Raw genomic sequence first — 17,752 nt, forward strand, 5'->3', positions numbered from 1 at the left:
TAATGAATTCGACTCATAGAAAAAAATACTAGCAAGACAAGTAGACAGAAAAGGAAGGGAAGTATACCTGTAATGTGTATACCCAAGGGGGAAAAGGGGCATATACACAAATATATATGTATACATATCATCATATAGAAAAAACAGAGTAAATGATGAACTTAACAAATACCCAGTCACCGACACAGAGTGGGGCCAGTGGGCGGGTCATGAGAATGCACAGATGGCCAATCAAAGAACAACAGTTACAGGTAAGTAGCTCGCCTTTCTGTGCATCACACATTATGGGTGACTAGTAAGCTTACCACACCCGGAGGCAGGACAGTGTCATCACTGGAGAACTGTAGAGAGGACGGCCCAGCCAAGTCTGGCCCTGACATCCAAGTGATAGTGCCTTGCAAAGGTGCATGGCGTAGACCACGTAGCTGCTCTGCAGATATCATGTAGAGGAAACCCTGCTCAGAGTGCTAAGGAAGCAGCGACAGTTCTGGTGGAGTGTCCCTTTGGAGTAATAGGCAGGTCCAAGTTGGAAAGATGATAGGGCAGTTGAATTGTCTCAACAATCCACTTTGAAAGTCTCTGAAAACTGACTGGAAGACCCTGTTGTGTTCAGAGTATTTGCCGAAGAGTTGTTTAGACTGCCTGAACAATTCGGTCCAGGATTGATGGAAAGCTAGGCATTGACGGACATCTAAAGTATGTAGGAATCGTTCAATCAATGTTGATGGAGCCAGAAAAAAGGCTGGCAGAACAATGTCTTGGTTCAGATAAAAGGAAGTTGCAATTTTAGGCAGGAAACCTGGATCGATGTGAACAACTACTTTCTCCTTATGGAAGTTATGGAGGGTTGATGCGGAGAGCACACAGTTCACCGGCTCATCTAGCCAAAGTAACTGCTACCAAGGCAGTTTTCCATGAGAGAAGACAAAGGTCCATTGTAGGCAGGGGGTTTGGTTAGAGCTTGAAGAATGACAGAGAGGCTCCAAGTTGGAACTACCATTCGGGTTGGTGGGTGGAGGTTCTGCAGACCTCGTAGGAATTGATGAACAAGATAATCAGAGAAAACAAACAAGTCTCCAATGCATCCTCTAAAATGTGATAGCAGCAATGAACAACTTAACAGAGGGTGGTTTAAGACCTCCTTGGTGAAGTGAGAGTAAAAAGTGGAGAATATGTTCGATGGTGGCTGAATCAGGATGGAAATGATGCATAGTAGTGAAGGAGGCAAAGCGCTTGCATTGGGCACTGTAGGAATGACATGTGGCCAGTCGTAGTGCAGATTGGAGAATAAACTGAATGTCAGGATGAGAAATTGTCAGATTTGAGGAAGACATTGGTACTGATGATGAAGGTGAAGGCAATACAGGTGTGGAGAGAGCAAGTGCTGAAGATGTAGATGGAGAGACTGACATTGAACCCAAGGAAAATGTCGGTACCAATGTAGAAGAGAGAGTCAATGGACAAGCCAAGCTGTGAGGTTCAGTGACCGCAGATCTGGATGTTGAATGGCACTGTGTTGCTGAGTGAGAAGATGGGGGACTTGAGGTAGGTGGAAGAAATGGTTGCGAGATAGTTGTAGAAGAGTGGGAAACCAAGGCTGTCGGGGCCATCATGGAGTAACAAGAATTCCACGAGCAGCATCCTGGCGAATCTTGGCAATTGTCCTCATTATTCATTAATAATGAGTACTGGTAGGAAGGCATAGAATTTGTTCTCCCACGATACTGTGAGGGCATCTTCCATCGAGTCCATGCCGATTCCCGCTTGAGAACAATACATTATGCAGACAGTGTTGTTGCGGGTCACAAACAAGTCTATGTCCGGTGTGCCCCAGTGTTGGAACAAGTGAAGGCAGATTTGGTGATCCAGTTCCCACTCATGATTCGATGACATATGTCTACTCAGGGTATTGGCTTTTTTGTTGTCGGTACCTGCAAGATGTACAGCTTGTAGAACTATTTTGTGTGAGATGCACCAGTTCCATATGCGAATGGTGAGATTCCCTAACGGTACCGGACTTTGTGCCACCTTGTTTGTTCAGTTAAAAACCAGTCACTATATTGTCAGACACTACCTGGATCGTGTAACCCTGGAGGACAGGCTGAAATGAGCAGAGCGCTTTGAAGACTGCCAGCAATTCAAGGAAATTGATATGTCTGGTAGTCTCGTGGCCATGCCAGGTGCCCTGGGTCTGAAGGGAGATACAGTGGGCCCCCCATCCAGTCAGGGAAGCATTGGTATAGATGATAATCGTTGGATGAGGTAGATGGAATGGGACTCCACAGGAAAGATTGGAATCGATCGTCCACCAAAACAGGGTGCGGAGTACCAAATGTGGCGGTTGAAGCACTTGGCTGGGTCGATTGTGGTCTGGGTGCGATTGAACCAAAGTTGTAAAGGTCTCATTCGCACTCTCACGTTTGGAACCACCGCCACCATGGACACCATATGTCTGAGTATTTGCTGCATGGAGTGTGCAGAGGAATCTTGTCTGGTGATGATGTTCTGGATAGACGAAATCAGTCTCTCTTGTCAGTCCCAAGCTAGGAAGGCTCGAGTGTGTACTGAGTCCAGACGTGCTCTGATGAAGTAGATAACCTGAGAAGGAACAAGGCATGATTTCTCAGTATTAATGTATGGTCCCAGACTATCAAGGAGGGAGCAGGTTGTATGGATGGAGGCTAAGAGCTCGTCCTTAGAGGAGGAGACTATAAGTCAATCATCCAAGTAAGGGTAAACGTGAATAACCTGAAGGTGAAGGTGGGCACAAATGGGAGCCATACACTTGGTGAATACCCATGGAGTGGTAGCAAGGCCAAAGGGGAGCACATTCTATGTGAAGACGTTGGAACCGAAGGAGGCACCTATGAGCAGGATGGGTGATAATATGAAAATAAGTGTCCTTTAAGTCAAAGGATATGAACCAATCCTCTCCTGAGCAATGGAAGAATGTTCTGGAGTGTGGTCATTCGGAATTTTTTTGGGTCTAATATATTTATTGATGCCACGTACATCCAATATTGGGCATAGACCACCATCATGCTTTGGCATGGTAAAGTATTTAGAGTAGAAACTGTGCAGTCCTTTGGAGCAGCTAACTTGACGAATCGCTCCCTTACAAAGCAGCTGAGATACTTCATCCCAAAGTGTCTGGGAGGCTGTTGTATAACGGATTGGTCCGACAGGTGGAACAGTCTCAAACTCGATTTTGTATCTGTGCCCTAGAATGAAAAGAACCTACTTATCACACGTGATGGACTCCCAGAAGGGGAATTGACTTCGCAGTCGATCCCCAAAAGGAAAAGGGGAAAGTGGGTTGGAAGTGAGAGGAGAGGTTCGCACACATCCTCAGTGAGGGCATTTGTCAGTGTCAAGTCGGTGCCTGGGCTGCTGGAATCAAGGCACATTCTGCCGGTGGTTGCACTGCTGCCTCTGGCCGTATTGCTGGTGCCCAGATGGGATGGGTATGGTAGTTGGTAAGGCTGGTAGTGGTATTGGGATCTGCCCCAAGGCCCCTTACGTCTCTTTTGGGATGGAATCTCCATATGTTGTGCCGTAAGACAGGCCTTCTGAATGTTTTCCAGCTTGTCATCTGTTCTGGTGTTAAACAGGCCAGAACTGTCAAATGGCATGTTCTCTACACACTGCTTGGTTTCCTGAGGTAGATTCCCAGATCTTAACCAGGCATGTCTACAAAGTGCAATGGCACTGACAAGACCTCGAGAATCACAATTGACATAATGTCTCGCTGTGTTGAGCTGTTGCCTGGAGAGCTGCATTGCCTCCCCAATGAATAGATGGGCCAGATCCTTTTGTTGGTCTGGGAAGGATGCAGTGAGGGACTTGATCTTCTGCCAACGGAAGAATTGATAACGGGCCATGGTGGTCTCATAGTTCAAGATGCAAAGACCGAGTCCCATGGCGGCGTAGATGTGGCGAGACAACATATCGATCTTTCTGCCCTCTTTGTCCACTGGGGTGGAATGTTCTTTATTTTGATGTCCCTGAGAGGACTCAATGACAATCGAATTTGGTTGAGGATGTTTCAACAGGAAAGGGATATCCTGTTCCTGAACTTTGTACATCCCCCTCGAGGTGTCTGGAGGTAGGAGGAGGTGGGTTAGGCAGCTGCCAGGTATCAGTCATCACCCGCTTGAGTGTGGTAATAAACGGCAGGGGATAGATGAGGAGTCTTCCTTATGAAGTCGAAGACATTGCCTTGGTTCGGATCAATATACTGCTGAACGTCTATCTCCAGAGACTTAGTCATGCGGGAGAGTAACTCAGAAAAGGTTCCCTGAGAGTCACCTGGAGACCCAGGGCCCTGAGTAGAGATGACCACATCTGGAGATGTCGACGCTTCTTTAGAATCGTCCAAGTCCAAGTCTGAGATGTAGGGTGGCCTAGACGAGGAACCTCCAGGAAACATGAAGGGGTCAGCGAGTGCTGCAGCAGATGTTGACAGTGCGTCTCTCGACACAGAGTGTGTCGTGGAGTGGCAAGGATGTGGCATCAGACACAGGTAGTACCCATACAGGGGATAGTAGTCCCATGGGTAAGGTCAATCAAAGCAACCAGGATCAAACTCCCCATAAGGAAGGGGAACCCAGTGCTGCGACGGCTGTGGAGCTAAAGGTGGAGGCTGCAAGAGGGACAAGGGGCATTGAGGCAACTTCGGAGATCCCTCCGGAGATGAGTGAAACACAGGCGTAGATGTTGGAGATCTTGCAGGCAGTTCTTTGAGTACTGTTCGAGGAGGAAATTCACAGATCTCTCCGTTGGACATAGAGCCTCTTGCCGGGGCATCGGGACTGGAGTGAGGCAAAGTCGTAACCCTTGGAGGTGATGATGGAGAGGTCACCTGCATCAAGGACTGACGGCCCGAGGCTTCAATCGGAACCAAGGTCGGAACCAAGATCGGGACCAAGGCCAAGATGGAGGTCAGCTCCAAGCACAGCGGCTTGTCATGTTTCTTCTGCCGCTGCTCGGGCTTATCAGGTTTGTCCTTTTTGGATCATTTGGACTTTGAGGAGTTGTTGGATTCGATATGCTTCCTCTTCTCCTTGTGCTTATGCAGAGGAAGACTAGAAGAGCACTTTCCATCCTTGGCAACTGAATCCCCGTCAGATGGTTTAGCAGATGGGGGTTTAGATGGTCCTGCAGCTGCAGAGCTGGCCTCAGCCGAGACCTGCTTCATGGTGACCAGGGCTTGGTCCCATAGCATCTTGCACAGCCTATTCTCATGATTCTTTCGTGCCTGTCTTGTAAAAGACTGGCAATGGCTGCACTTATCTGTCCTGTGGCCTTCCCCAAGACAGAGGCGGCACAGGTCGTGAGGATCAGGGGGGACGTTTTAGCCCCACACTGGGAACACTTATGAAAAGCTGCCTGCTGCACCATCAAGAGAAGAAAAAGAGGACACAGTGAGTGTATAACTTGGAAAAGAAGGGTGAAAGAAGGGTTTTTTAATATATATATTTATATTTTTGAAAGGGGTAGGGTAGGGTTTAGGGGAAAGTGGGGTTAGAAAAGACAGAGCAACTGGGAACAGGGCAAACTGGGACAGAGTAACTATACGTGAAAGCAGAATGAAGACAAGAAAGGAGCTTCTTAACCAGATCTAGCAGAACAGCAAGAGTGAAAAGAGCCCAAGGCACAGTGAACGGCAGTTGCAAGCAGACTGGGGAAATGGGGGGCACTCCTCCCCTTTAAACTAGGGGGGGGGAGGGTGCAGAGTTCCCACCAAAACCCTAAAGCTGTTTAAACTTCCTACAATGTGTGATGCACAGAGGTCATGATGAAGAAGGAGCCCTGCTGCTGAAAAAATGTAATGTCCATAGAAACCTTCAGCAGGAGCTCCTCTTCCAGAGGGAGCAAATACTTCTTAAGCACTTGAGCAGGGATGTGGTAAGCCCCAGGGAAAGCAACAGCAGTTGCCCTGATGCAAAATACAGCCCTGCTCTATTAATTTGAAGAAGTTTGTCATCTCATCCAGTTAATGTGCAATGCAAGTTGCCCTTTTTGCTTCTTCAGGCAGATTTGTTTGTTTCCGGTTCCAGTTTTATTATACCTCACATGGATAAACTCACCAGTAGAGGATGTGAACACGTATAAAACAGAAGGGCAGCACCTTCAGGGTGCATTCTAAAGGGAACACCTTCCAAATGATTTCTTGCTTATCATTAGACTTAGGTTATCAAATTTTATTAGGATTGACATTTGCTGAACCCTTTCTATACCCACTGTGGCTTTCCATTGGGCCTTTCAAGTCAGTTCAAAGAGATGCACACTGAGTATACAATCTGGTCACATTTTTAAACTAGAGGCAACAGCAGCAAGGAATTCTAAAGGAACCACAATGTCCTCCTGCCTACTTAATTCAGGTTTGTATGGTGAGAAGTTTTCAAACTGTTGCTCAAAGGATGTCACATGAATTTGAAGACAGAGTGAGAACTGCTCAGAGAACACTCCTGTCACTGCAAAGCACGCCTGTGATCCTGAAAGTCTGCATCCTTTGCATGTAAATCTACAAATCTGCTCACACAGATGTGCATAGTGTAACTAGCAGAAGTTCTCCAAAGTGTCATACTAGAATTATTCTGAGTCCTAATATGAAAGATTGTATTTTACTTGTCCAATAGTAATTCATGTTGAACAGCTTTGGCCAATAACTCCCCTCAGCCCCTAATAAGCACAACCAGTTGTGAAAGATTATAGGATCTGTAGCCCCAAACACCTAGAGGGCTACAAGTTGTCAACCCCTGACTTACCTGATGTTCTGATGTCATTTTTCCATAATGATATACCAAACTAATGGTCTATTTTCAAACTGTTGCTCTCTTCTGTTGTGCTGTTTCTATTTCTATCCTCTGCTGAATACAGCTTGTTTCACAGTGGATCATTCTTCCATCGCATCAGACTGCTTGCTAATGCAACAGCTGATTTTGAAACCAGACACACATTTGCCAACTTCTAAATCATAAATGCAGGATTCAAATTACCTGGCACCTCTACCCCATACACAGCAACATCTGTCTTGCTGAGGATGTGGCTGAGGATTCCCTCAACCTCTGTAGTGGAGACATTTTCCCCACGCCAACGGAATGTATCCCCACTCCGGTCTCTAAAGTACATGTAGCCCAGTTCATCCATCACTAGCACATCTCCTGCAAGAAAAGAGAAAGCTGGCCTCATTTATTATTCAGTGAAAGAGAATTACCTGCCCTTCAGCATCAAGATCTCTTGTTTTCTATGATTTTACAAAACTGTGCCTTCTAAGTAGATGTTCAGCAACTGAGGACCAGAGTAAAATAACCATGTGACTCCCTAGGTGTTAATACAATCAATCATGGGCAAGAATGGTTCAGGAGACAGAAGAGAAGGGTCCCCACCCTATGGCCAAACTATCCTTCAGAAACTGTTGAACAAACAAAACTAGTAGGCCCTTATGAGGACAACCATTATAGGTAGCTGATAACCCCTGCATATAGAGCACTGTTCCACTGATGCAGCCACATAGAACAAGCAGCATAGATCATTTGTTACTTCCCATTTAACTCTGTTTAATTGTCAAGTCTACATCGTGCTTCAATTTTATATTGTTGTTAAGCCCCTTGTTAGCCCTGGTGGAAAGGAGGACACATTTGAGCTAATGAACAACATCTTCATACATCCATGGTTGCAAAATACTGCTTCCCAGAGATAAGTCGTAAGAACAGTGATGCACTTTTCAACTATCACACTAGCCTGACACAGTTCTGGAAATGGAATTCTTAACTACAGAAATTCTGGGCCAGAAATTGATTTTTGCAATAAGCTGCCACCATGCAGGTGTGCCCAAGGAAGCATGTCAAATATCTGAACCTGCTGGAAAGGTAGGTTTTGCAATTCAATATAAACAAGATTATTCTTCTAGGCAGGAACCAATGATATTACCATTTACCACAAAAGCAGGCTGATGAGTACCTGAAAGATAAGCCTGGTCTCCTTTCTGGAAAACATTGTAGGCAATTTTTTTGTTGGTTGCATTCTGATTGACATAACCATCAAACCTTCGCAAAGGATCCTTCTGGTTTATTCGGCCCACAAGCAACCCTGGCTCTCCTGGGATCGGGGGGGGGGGGGGGGGGAAAAGACAGAACAACAATTTGCATAGCGATGTATTTCTAAAGCTGTGCTACCCTAAAATTATGCATTATATAGTATAATGGATAATATATAGTATTAGTATAGCATTTCAACTGTGAATTATACTGCAACATCAGAAGTATGATAGGCAAAGGATAACTGCTTTCCAATCAGCACATTAAAAAGTTTACTTCAAAATGCAGACCAAATTAAATCCACAAGCATCCCTATTATCATGTCACTGTTGGTTATAGACACAGCAACAGCATCTGTTAACTGTTGATAAAGTTTTGAGTCTCTCAGTACAGTTGCTCTGCATACACAAGATGTCTGATCTACCTACTTCTATGCTCCATGATTTTCCATAGGTCTCTAGTCAGTTTTTATTTCCCTTCCCCTGTCACCAATTGAATTTTTATCTCTTTGTTCTTTCCCAAAGATCTTTCCTGCTCCTTCCACTTACTGCATATTTATTCATGCAATATATTTTATCCCACCTTTCCACTGCTTAGGTGTTCAAGGTGGCTGACAAACATGTTGAATAAAGTATGCTGCAAATGTTACAAATACGTTTGAATAATGTTTGCAGCATACATAGGTGTATCTGCCCCACTAGGACAAAACCAACACACTCCCTCATTTTATACTTGATGCTTACGTAGCTTTCAGCCATTTTGGAATCAGTGGTACAGAAAAGAACATTCCTTCCTGGAAGAACATTCCTTCCCTGTCCTGATCAAATCAAGGAGCACAGCAAATAACACTGAGGTCAGAAGATAGGCATGCTCCTGCCATGAAATAAGAGCAGCTAGCATTGCACAGGGAACACTGACCCCATATTATAACTAAGTCACAAAAGACAGGATATTCATTGTGTATTACTTATTACATTTCTACTTACCTGGACGGCAGGAGATACAGAGACCATTTTCATTTCGAATCAATTCCATAGTATCTTCATTAACTTTCACCAAACGGATAGGATACACATTTGGCAAAATCCGGCTGTTGAAGCCACAGGCGCCAACCTACCAAGTTAATGAGCGATGCTTAAAAGCAAGTGAGGGCTAAACTTAGTCATCTGTCATGATTACATATTTATATCTCTCACAAAGGACGGCAAACAAACATCTTAAATAAATAAATAAATAAATAAATCTACATCTCAAAATGCACAGTAGTAACCACCAGAAAAAGGGCCTGCAAGTTTCCAGGACATACAGAGAGTAGAGGTGGCAGTGGAGGAATGCAAAAAACAAACAAAATCTAATGAGAGGAAAAGGCAGGGCTTTTTTTGTCATAGAATGCACCGGAACGGCATTCTGGCACCTTTTTTTCAACGGATTTTTCCACATGATTTTGAATTGCCCTGTCGGGCGTAGCAGGTTGGCGGCAAAATCATTAAAATAGTGCATGCAGGCTGCTTGTGTGTCCGTGCTGGTTGTGATGGCGCTGCTCAGCTTTTGATGCTGTTCGGCTTGTGATTGGTCGTGTGGTCGTGCGCTGAGTGCTTACTGCGGGCGGCAACCATTATGTTTCATTACACAGTGTTGGTGTGCGTAGAGTGACTGGCTATGTGCAAAAGGTAAATAATTTATTTTTAAAAAAGTTGGTGAATTGAAAATCTTTTAATTTTTAGTGTAAAAGTGTGACCCCAAATTTAAAAATGAAAAAAAAAATACTAATTACTTCTAAACCACCGGTCCTGCTAATAAAGGTTACCCTAAAAAAATCTTAAATAAAAGATTAACAAGATGTGAGTTCTGGCACCCTTTTTTTTTTTTTCTTTTACAAAAAAAGCACTGGGCCTGCTCAAGCCCCTAACAATATCTAGTTAAGTATTCTAGATACTCTCAAGTGAGATACTACAGTTAAGGGGAATGGAGGTCATGAAGTTTAAAAAAAACTGCTAAAAACACAAGAACAGGTATGCTAGATCAGACCAGTAGTCCATCTAACTCAGCATCACTTTTCCACAGTGACTAACCAGCTGCCCACAGGATCCCACAAGTAGGCTATGAATGCAACAGCAGCTTCCTGCCCAAGTTAACAGCAGGTAGTATACACATATATTGCCTCTGCTACTGGTGGTAACATATAGCCATCAGATCTAGTAGAGATGGCCTTGTTCTCCATTTGCTCAATCCTTTGTAAAGCCAGCTAAATCAGTTACCATCACTACATCCTATGGAAGAGAATCCGATTGTTTAATTATGCACTGTGTGCACCTCCCTTTATCTGTCCTGAATCTTCTACTAATCAGCTTCATTGGTTCTGTTACTATGAAAGGGACAGAAAAATGTCCCCTTTTTGAATTTCTCCACTCCATGTAATTTTGTATACTTCTATTTTATATCCCTTTGCTGTTTTTCGAATCTAAAAAATCTCTACTGTTGTAACATTTCCTCATAGGAGAATTGCTCTAACCCCATCTTCATTTTAATTTGCCTTTTTCTGTTTTCCGAACTCTATAATTTAGTATAGGAACCAGTTCTGTACATAATATTCTAAGTGCCATCACACAAGAGATTTGTGTAAGAGTAGTAGAACATTGGCAGTTTTAGTTTTAATGCCTTTCCTAATGCCCAACATGGAATTCACTTTTTCACAATAGCTACACACTGAGCTGACATTTTCACTAAGTTGCCCACCATAAAAGCAAGAGCCCTTTCTTGGTCAGTTACTGCTCGCTCAGATCCCATCAGTTTACACTTAGAATCATAGAATAGTAGAGTTGGAAGGGGCCAAGAAGGCCATTTGGTCCAAACCCCTGCTGTTGCAGGACACCAATATGTACCATCCCACTCAGATGGCTGTCCAGTTTCTTTTTGAATGTCTCTAATGTTGGAGAGCCCACAATCTCTCTAGGCAACTGGTTCCACTGCCGTATAGCTCTGACAGTGAGGAAACTTTTCCTCATACAAGCAGGTTGTTGTTGTTAGTCGCGAAGTCGTGTCTGACCCATCGCGACCCCATGGACAACATTCCTCCAGATTTTCCTGTCCTCCACCATCCCCCGGAGTCCACTTAAGTTCACGCCGAGTGCTTCAGTGACTCCATCTAGCCACCTCATTCTCTGCTGTCCCCTTCTTCTTTTGCCATCAGTTGTTTCCAGCATTAGGCTCTTCTCCAGGGAGTCCTTCCTTCCAAAAGTGGCCAAATACTTGGTGGCCAAAGTATTTGAGTTTCATCTTCAGTATCTGGCCTTCTAAAGAGCAGTCAGGGGTGATCTCCTCTAGGACTGACTCTGTCTATCAGACCTAATTCCTTAAATCTATTTGTCACCTCTACTGTATATTCATCTTAGGTCATACCTGAGTGACCTAGTGCTTTTCCCTACTTTCTTCAATTTAAGCCTAAATTTTGCAACAAGAAGCTCATGAGCTGAGCCACAGTCAGCTCCTGGTCTAGTTTTTACTGACTGTATAGAGCTTCTCCATCTTTGGCCGCACAGCATATAGATTACAGCATCGGACTCTCCTTTCACCACCAGATACATCCGCAACTGAGTGTCCTTTTGGCTTTGACCCTGTCACTTCATTTTTTCTGGTGCTAATAGTACTAGCCCTTTGCTCTTCCCCAGTAGCATATTGGACACCTTCCAACCTGAGGGGGTCATCTTCCAGCATCATATCTTTTGCCTTTTGGTACTGTCCATGGGGTTTTCATGGCAAAGATACTGGAGTGGGTTGCCTTTTTCTTCTCCAGTGGATCACGTTTTGTCAGAGCTCTCTGCTATGACCTGTCTGTCTTGGGTGGCCCTGCACAGTATAGCTCATAGCTTCATTGAGCTACCCAAGCCCCTTCGCCACGACAAGGCAGTGATCCATGAAGGGGAAGCAGGTTGCATTCCTGCAACTACCATTCTTCAAGTGGTCTTCTGTGTATCCACACATACAAGGTGCTATGCCTGCACAGTGCCTTGTTTGAGAAGATTTCTCTAGCTTAGCCTAGAACTTTCTGAAGGAGCCCTGCCCCCTTCCCTGTTATATAAATAGCAGGTTCCTGCCATTTCTTCAGTTCACCCAAAGACCAATGTTCGCATTTTTGTTTGCATCCCCATGCATTTTATCACCATGAAAATAGGAGGTAAAGAGAAAAGTTACAAATACTTATGTAAACACCTATCCACTGACACCAAAGCAAGGCTGGCGGGTGGGTTGTATGAATGCACAGATGACCACTCGAAGAATGACAGTTACAGGTATGTAACCGTCATGGACTCTGTGCATCACACATATGGGACACTAGCAATCATACCCAGAACAGTGGTAGGAGATGTTGTTACAATAACCAAGAGGTTAGCACAATCAAATAAGAAGGCAGTTCCATCAATTCCCAATGTTCAGTCATTACTGCAAAATAGAGGACAATACAGCCCACCGAAAGGAGCAGTCCTGTCTTTCCCTAATGTCAATGCCCTAATGTCCAGATGGTACTGTTTGACAAACATGGACAGTGTCGACCATGTTGCAGCCCAGCAAAGAGTTTCTAGCGGTAGTCCAGCATGGAGAGCTGTCAACGTGGAGACTGCTCTCATAGAGTGAGCTCTGGGTTGGTCAGGTAGCTCCAGATTTGACAGTTTGTATGATCGTTTTGATGATCCTTGGAATGGTCTGAATATTTAACAAAGAGACACGTAGTGTTCTGGATGGACTTGGCTCAGGACTGACAGAACACCAGTGTATGACAGAAGTCAAGGGTATGGAGTGTTCTTTCAACATCTGTGGCTGGTGATGGGTAAACAGTTGGTAAGACAATATCTTGGTTAATGTGGAAGGAAGAAGAGACTTTTGAGAGGAATGAAGGGCCGATGTGGAGGACTTTTTCCTTGTGAAATGTCAGATATGGAGGAGCATGCAAAGTTCATTTGCTCTGCACCACAAGGAAGGAGACCTTCCAAGACAGAAGTCTTAAGTTGATAGTGGCAAGTGGCTCAAAGGGTGGTTTTGTTATTGTAGCCAATATACTATGGATAGACTCCAGCTGGGATGCTATGTCAGGTTGGAGGGTGCAGGTTTTTGAGCTCCTTTATGAAGTGACGCGAGAAGGGAAGGGAGAAGGTGGAATAGCCCTCAATGGGACCATGGTAAGTGAAGATGGCAGAAAAGTAAACTTTTATTGAGGTAGGTTTGAGTCCTGACTGGTAAAGGGAATGGAAGAATTTGAGTATTTTTGGGGTGGTAGTGCTAGAATGGTCTACGGAATGGCCCCTTGCATATCTTCTGAATTTTGCCCATTTTGTGGCATAAGAGTATCTGGAGTTATAATAGCATTGTTCCATGTGCAACTCCCCTGACTGACCATGGTAGTAGCGACCAGTAAATGGGTACCAATATGGATGTCCTACGTACAGTTGCCCAAAAGGACCAATGCCCATGGAATGGTGAGTTGACATCGGCAATGGGTTCAAGGACATGGTTTGGAATGGTTGGGATGTCTGAGGAATCAGTACCAATGGTCCTTCTCTGTGTGGGGTCAACCTGGGTAAAGATTGAGTCAGAGTCATGGATTTCGCTGTCGGAGAAAGAAGTCGGTGGCATGCTCTTGATCCAGGTGCTATGTTCCGATTCGACTGCTGTAGGGGAGCACTGATTTGGGGACACTTGAGCTGGTGAACTTCTAGATGCTGGTAGAGCTTCTAGATCAGGCATGTCCAAAGTCCGACCCGGGGGCCAATTGTGGCCCATTTTCAAATTTCGAGCGGCCCGCAGCCTCTTCTCCCCACCGGTTCAGCCTGTCACTCATCCCCGCTGGCCGGCGTTTTTCCCTTCACCGCACAGCGGTTCCCGCAGCTGTCCCCTGCTGCCTCCTGATCCTGTAAGACTGGTTATATTTCACCAGAAGATGGCAGTAGACCTGAGTCAGCACTCTTGTCGTGTGACCCATGTGACACAAGGCTTGTGTGCCCATTTCTAAAATGGCGACTGTAACTAAAAAAAGGAAAGTTGACAGCAAGGGCCACCGCTTCCAGGACAAGTGGAAATTGGAGTATTTTTTTCACTGAAATACGAAACAATTGTGTCTGCCAAATTTGCCAAGAGACTGTGGTTGTTTTCAAGGAATTCAATATCAAAAGGCACTACCAGACGAGACATGCTAACTACAACAAGCTAACTGGGAACGAAAGTGGCAAAAAATTGAAGGAACTGGAAGCTGCTTTAATGGCACAGCAGCGCTTTTTCACAAGAGCCTGTGAGTCAAATGAAAATGCCACAAAGGCGAGCTACGAGGTGGCAACGCTGTTTGCCAAGCACTGCAAACCTTTTACTGAAGGTGAATTTATTAAAGACTGTGTGATGCAAATGGTGGAGAAAATTTGTCCTGAGAAGAAGCAAGAGTTTGCCAATGTTTGCCTGGCTCGTAACACTGTGGTACGGAGAATTGAAGACGTTTCATCTGATATTAAGAGACAGAGGCAAAAGGAGTGGAGTTTGACTTTTTTTTGTTAGCCTGCGACAAAAGCACAGATGCATCTGACACCGCTCAGTTATTGATTTTTTTGAGAGGAGTGGACAATGACATGAATGTGAGTGAAGAGCTACTTGACCTCCAGAGCCTTAAGGACCAAGCAAGTCCACTCACCGACACCGAGCAGGGCCGACGGGTGGGTTGTGTGACTGCACAGATGGCCACTCGAAGAACATCAGTTACAGGTAAGCAACCTGCTTTTCTTTGTCGTGGCCTCTGTGCATCACACATATGGGTAGATTAACAAGCTTACCATCAAAGGAGGAGGGAAGGTGTCCTTATTGTAGGACGGAGGAGAGTACAGCTCTACCGAAGGAGCAGTCCTGTCGGGCCTGAACATTGAGACGGTAGTGCCTGGCGAAGGTGCAAGGGTTCGCCCAAGTAGCGGCTCGGCAGACGTCATCGATAGGAAATCCGGATGCGAATGCAGAAGATGTAGCGACAGCTCTAGTGGAATGGCCTCGGGGAACTGTAGGCAGTTCGAGCTTAGCTAACTGATAGCACAAGGTAATAGTGTGGACTATCCACTTAGAGAGCCTTTGAGGAGTGACTGGGTCGCCCTGATCTCTAGCCGAATATTTAATGAACAGTTTATTGGATCGCCGAATAGACTCCGTTCGCAATCGATAAAAGGCTAAACAATGCTGAACGTCGAGGGAGTGCAAAGATCTTTCCAAGGGATTCGATGGCGATGGAAAAAAGGCAGGCAGTACAATGTCTTGTCCTGAATGGAAAGGTGTAGAGACTTTGGGCAAGAAAGATGGGTCGAGACGTAAAACGACCTTTTCTTTGTGGAAGTTTAGATTAAGGAGGGTCGATGCAGAGGGCACAAAGCTCACTAGCTCTCCGGGCTGACGTGACAGCTACAAGGAACGCCGTCTTCCACGAGACTAATTGGAGATCCACAGTCGCCAAAGGTTCAAAGGGGGCCCTCATAAGGGCCTGTAGAACTACAGAAAGGCTCCACGTGGGCATAACCGGTCTAATCGATGGATTAAGGTTATACAGTCCTTTCAAAAAATGAGAATAGGATGAAAAAACAGGGGTGATCCGTCGACTAAGCCACAGTAGTAGGCTATTGCGGCCGTATACACTTTAATAGAAGATGGCTTCAGTCCGGAGATGCAACTCCAGAAGGAACTGAAGAATTTGTTCAATTGATGAGACAAGTGGGGAGAACGAATGAGACTCGGCGAAGGCGGAAAACCGCTTCCATTTAGCTGTATATGACTTTCTTGTGGACGGTTTTAGAGCAGCATCGATGATATGCTGAATCTCAGGGTGCAAGAGCGTTGGATTCGAATTCGATGGGGTCTGTCTCGAACCGGATGGTACAGAGAGATTGTGGCAGTGAGAAGCACCCGCATGGTTGGATTCGAGAATCGGGGCCGAAGCGGTCGAAGTGATCGTTGAAACCGATGAATTAATAGAAGCTGTAGGATTCAAGGCTCTCGAATCCGTCGCCGGCCCCAATGGAAGGTCAATCATCGAATCCGCCATGCTGTCAGATTCAATGAGAGCAAGTCCGGGTGACGAAGTGTGCCGTCCATTTGCGTTATAACATACAGAAGTGTCGGAAGATGAAGAAACTCCCCGCGGGAGATGTCGAGCAGTTTCGCAAACTACGCTTGGCGTGGCCACCAGGGGGCAACCAGTATCCCCGATGCACGGTTGCTCACTATCTTCGCTATGACCTTCATCAGAAGAGGGATCAGAGTGAAAGCATAAAAGTTGATGTTGTCCCAAGGGATCATGAATGCGTTCCCTAGGGATGCTTGTCCGATTCCCGCTCTCGAACAGTAAGTCTCGCACACCCTGTTCTGTTGGGTAGCGAATAGGTCCACATCAGGGAAACCCCCAGCTCCTGAACAGGTGGTTGCGCGTGCGAGGATCCAGTTCCCACTCGTGCGAAGTGCAGATGTGTCTGCTGAGAAGATCCACATGCACGTTGTCTGTGCCAGCCAGATGAACGGCCATCAGAGTAATGTGTCTCGGAATGCACCAGTCCCAAATCGTCATAGAAAGCCTGGCTAAGGTCGGTGACTTCGTCCCTCCTTGCTTGTTCAGATAAAAAACGGTTGCTATATTGTCCGAAGTTATCTGAATGATCCGATGATGAAGGAGGTCTTCGAAAGAACGAAGGGCTTTGAAGACTGCACAGCTCTAGGAAGTTGATATGATTCTTGGACTCTAGACGAGTCCACGTTCCCTGGGTAGATAGGCCAGAGCAGATCGCCCCCCATCCTAGGAGAGACGTGTCGGTACCGAGAGTTATCGAAGGAGGTTGCGCCCTGAAGGGGACTCCCACCACGAGATTGGTTGGCTTCAGCCACCAGCACAGGGAGTGGAGAACGGAAGACGGGATCCGAATCCGTTTCGACTGTGGGTCTCTTTGTGGATGATACACCTTGTTGAAAAATAATTGTAGTGGGCGAAGCCTAAGTCTGGCATGTGGAACTACGGCAACTGTGGAGGCCATATGCCTCAGGACCCTCTGGATGGATCTCGCCGTAACCGTTCCCTCTCGTCGAATTCGATGGATATGGTGAGCTAGAGTCTGCTGTCTGTCCTGAGGGAGGAAGGCTTTCTCCAACGTCGAATCCAAGCGGGCTCCAATGAAGGTGAGCGTCTGTGTCGGAAGAAGAGAAGATTTCTCTGTATTAATATGTAGACCCAGACTATCTAGTAAGGCACGGGTCGTATGGATGGTGTCTAGTAGTCCTTCTCTGGATTGCGAGACTAACAGCCAGTCATCGAGGTATGGGTAAATTTGTATGCCCTGAAGGCGTAGGAAGGCACAGACAGGAGCCACACATTTGGTAAAAATTCTCGGAGCTGAAGCCAGTCCGAAGGGTAAAACTTTGAACTCATAAAGTTGGTTTGCAACAGCAAAACAAAGGAAACGTCTGTAATTTGGATGAATTGAAATATGAAAGTAGGCGTCCTTCAGGTCCAGTGAGGCGAACCAATCCCCTCTCCTTAACAACGGCAAAATGTTTTGAAGGGTGGTCATACGAAACTTTCTCGGTATAATAAACTTATTCAAGTCCTGTAAATCCAAAATCGGACGTAGACCACCGTCCCGCTTGGGGACTGTAAAGTATCTGGAATAGAATCCGTGGAGTCCGTCAGATGGGAATACTTGACGAATTGC

At 45.6% G+C, this 17,752-nt stretch overlaps 1 protein-coding gene across 4 annotated transcripts in view; it reads right to left on the bottom strand.

Annotated features, from left to right (window-relative positions):
- Positions 1–17,752, bottom strand: part of SLC27A1 (solute carrier family 27 member 1) — a 62,183-nt gene that overhangs the window by 9,240 nt on the left and 35,191 nt on the right. For all 4 annotated transcript variants that reach the window (XM_044431083.1, XM_044431085.1, XM_044431084.1 and 1 more), the window contains exons 9-11: positions 9,029–9,155; positions 7,966–8,103; positions 7,002–7,166 (exon numbers count right to left, since the gene is read on the bottom strand). In XM_044431083.1, coding sequence (XP_044287018.1) covers positions 7,002–7,166; positions 7,966–8,103; positions 9,029–9,155 — 430 coding nt within the window. The remainder of the gene's footprint in view (positions 1–7,001; positions 7,167–7,965; positions 8,104–9,028; positions 9,156–17,752) is intronic.

This window comes from Varanus komodoensis, unplaced genomic scaffold, assembly GCF_004798865.1.
Source record: "Varanus komodoensis strain SLA01 unplaced genomic scaffold, ASM479886v1 scaffold22, whole genome shotgun sequence".
Classification (NCBI taxonomy): domain Eukaryota; kingdom Metazoa; phylum Chordata; class Lepidosauria; order Squamata; family Varanidae; genus Varanus; species Varanus komodoensis.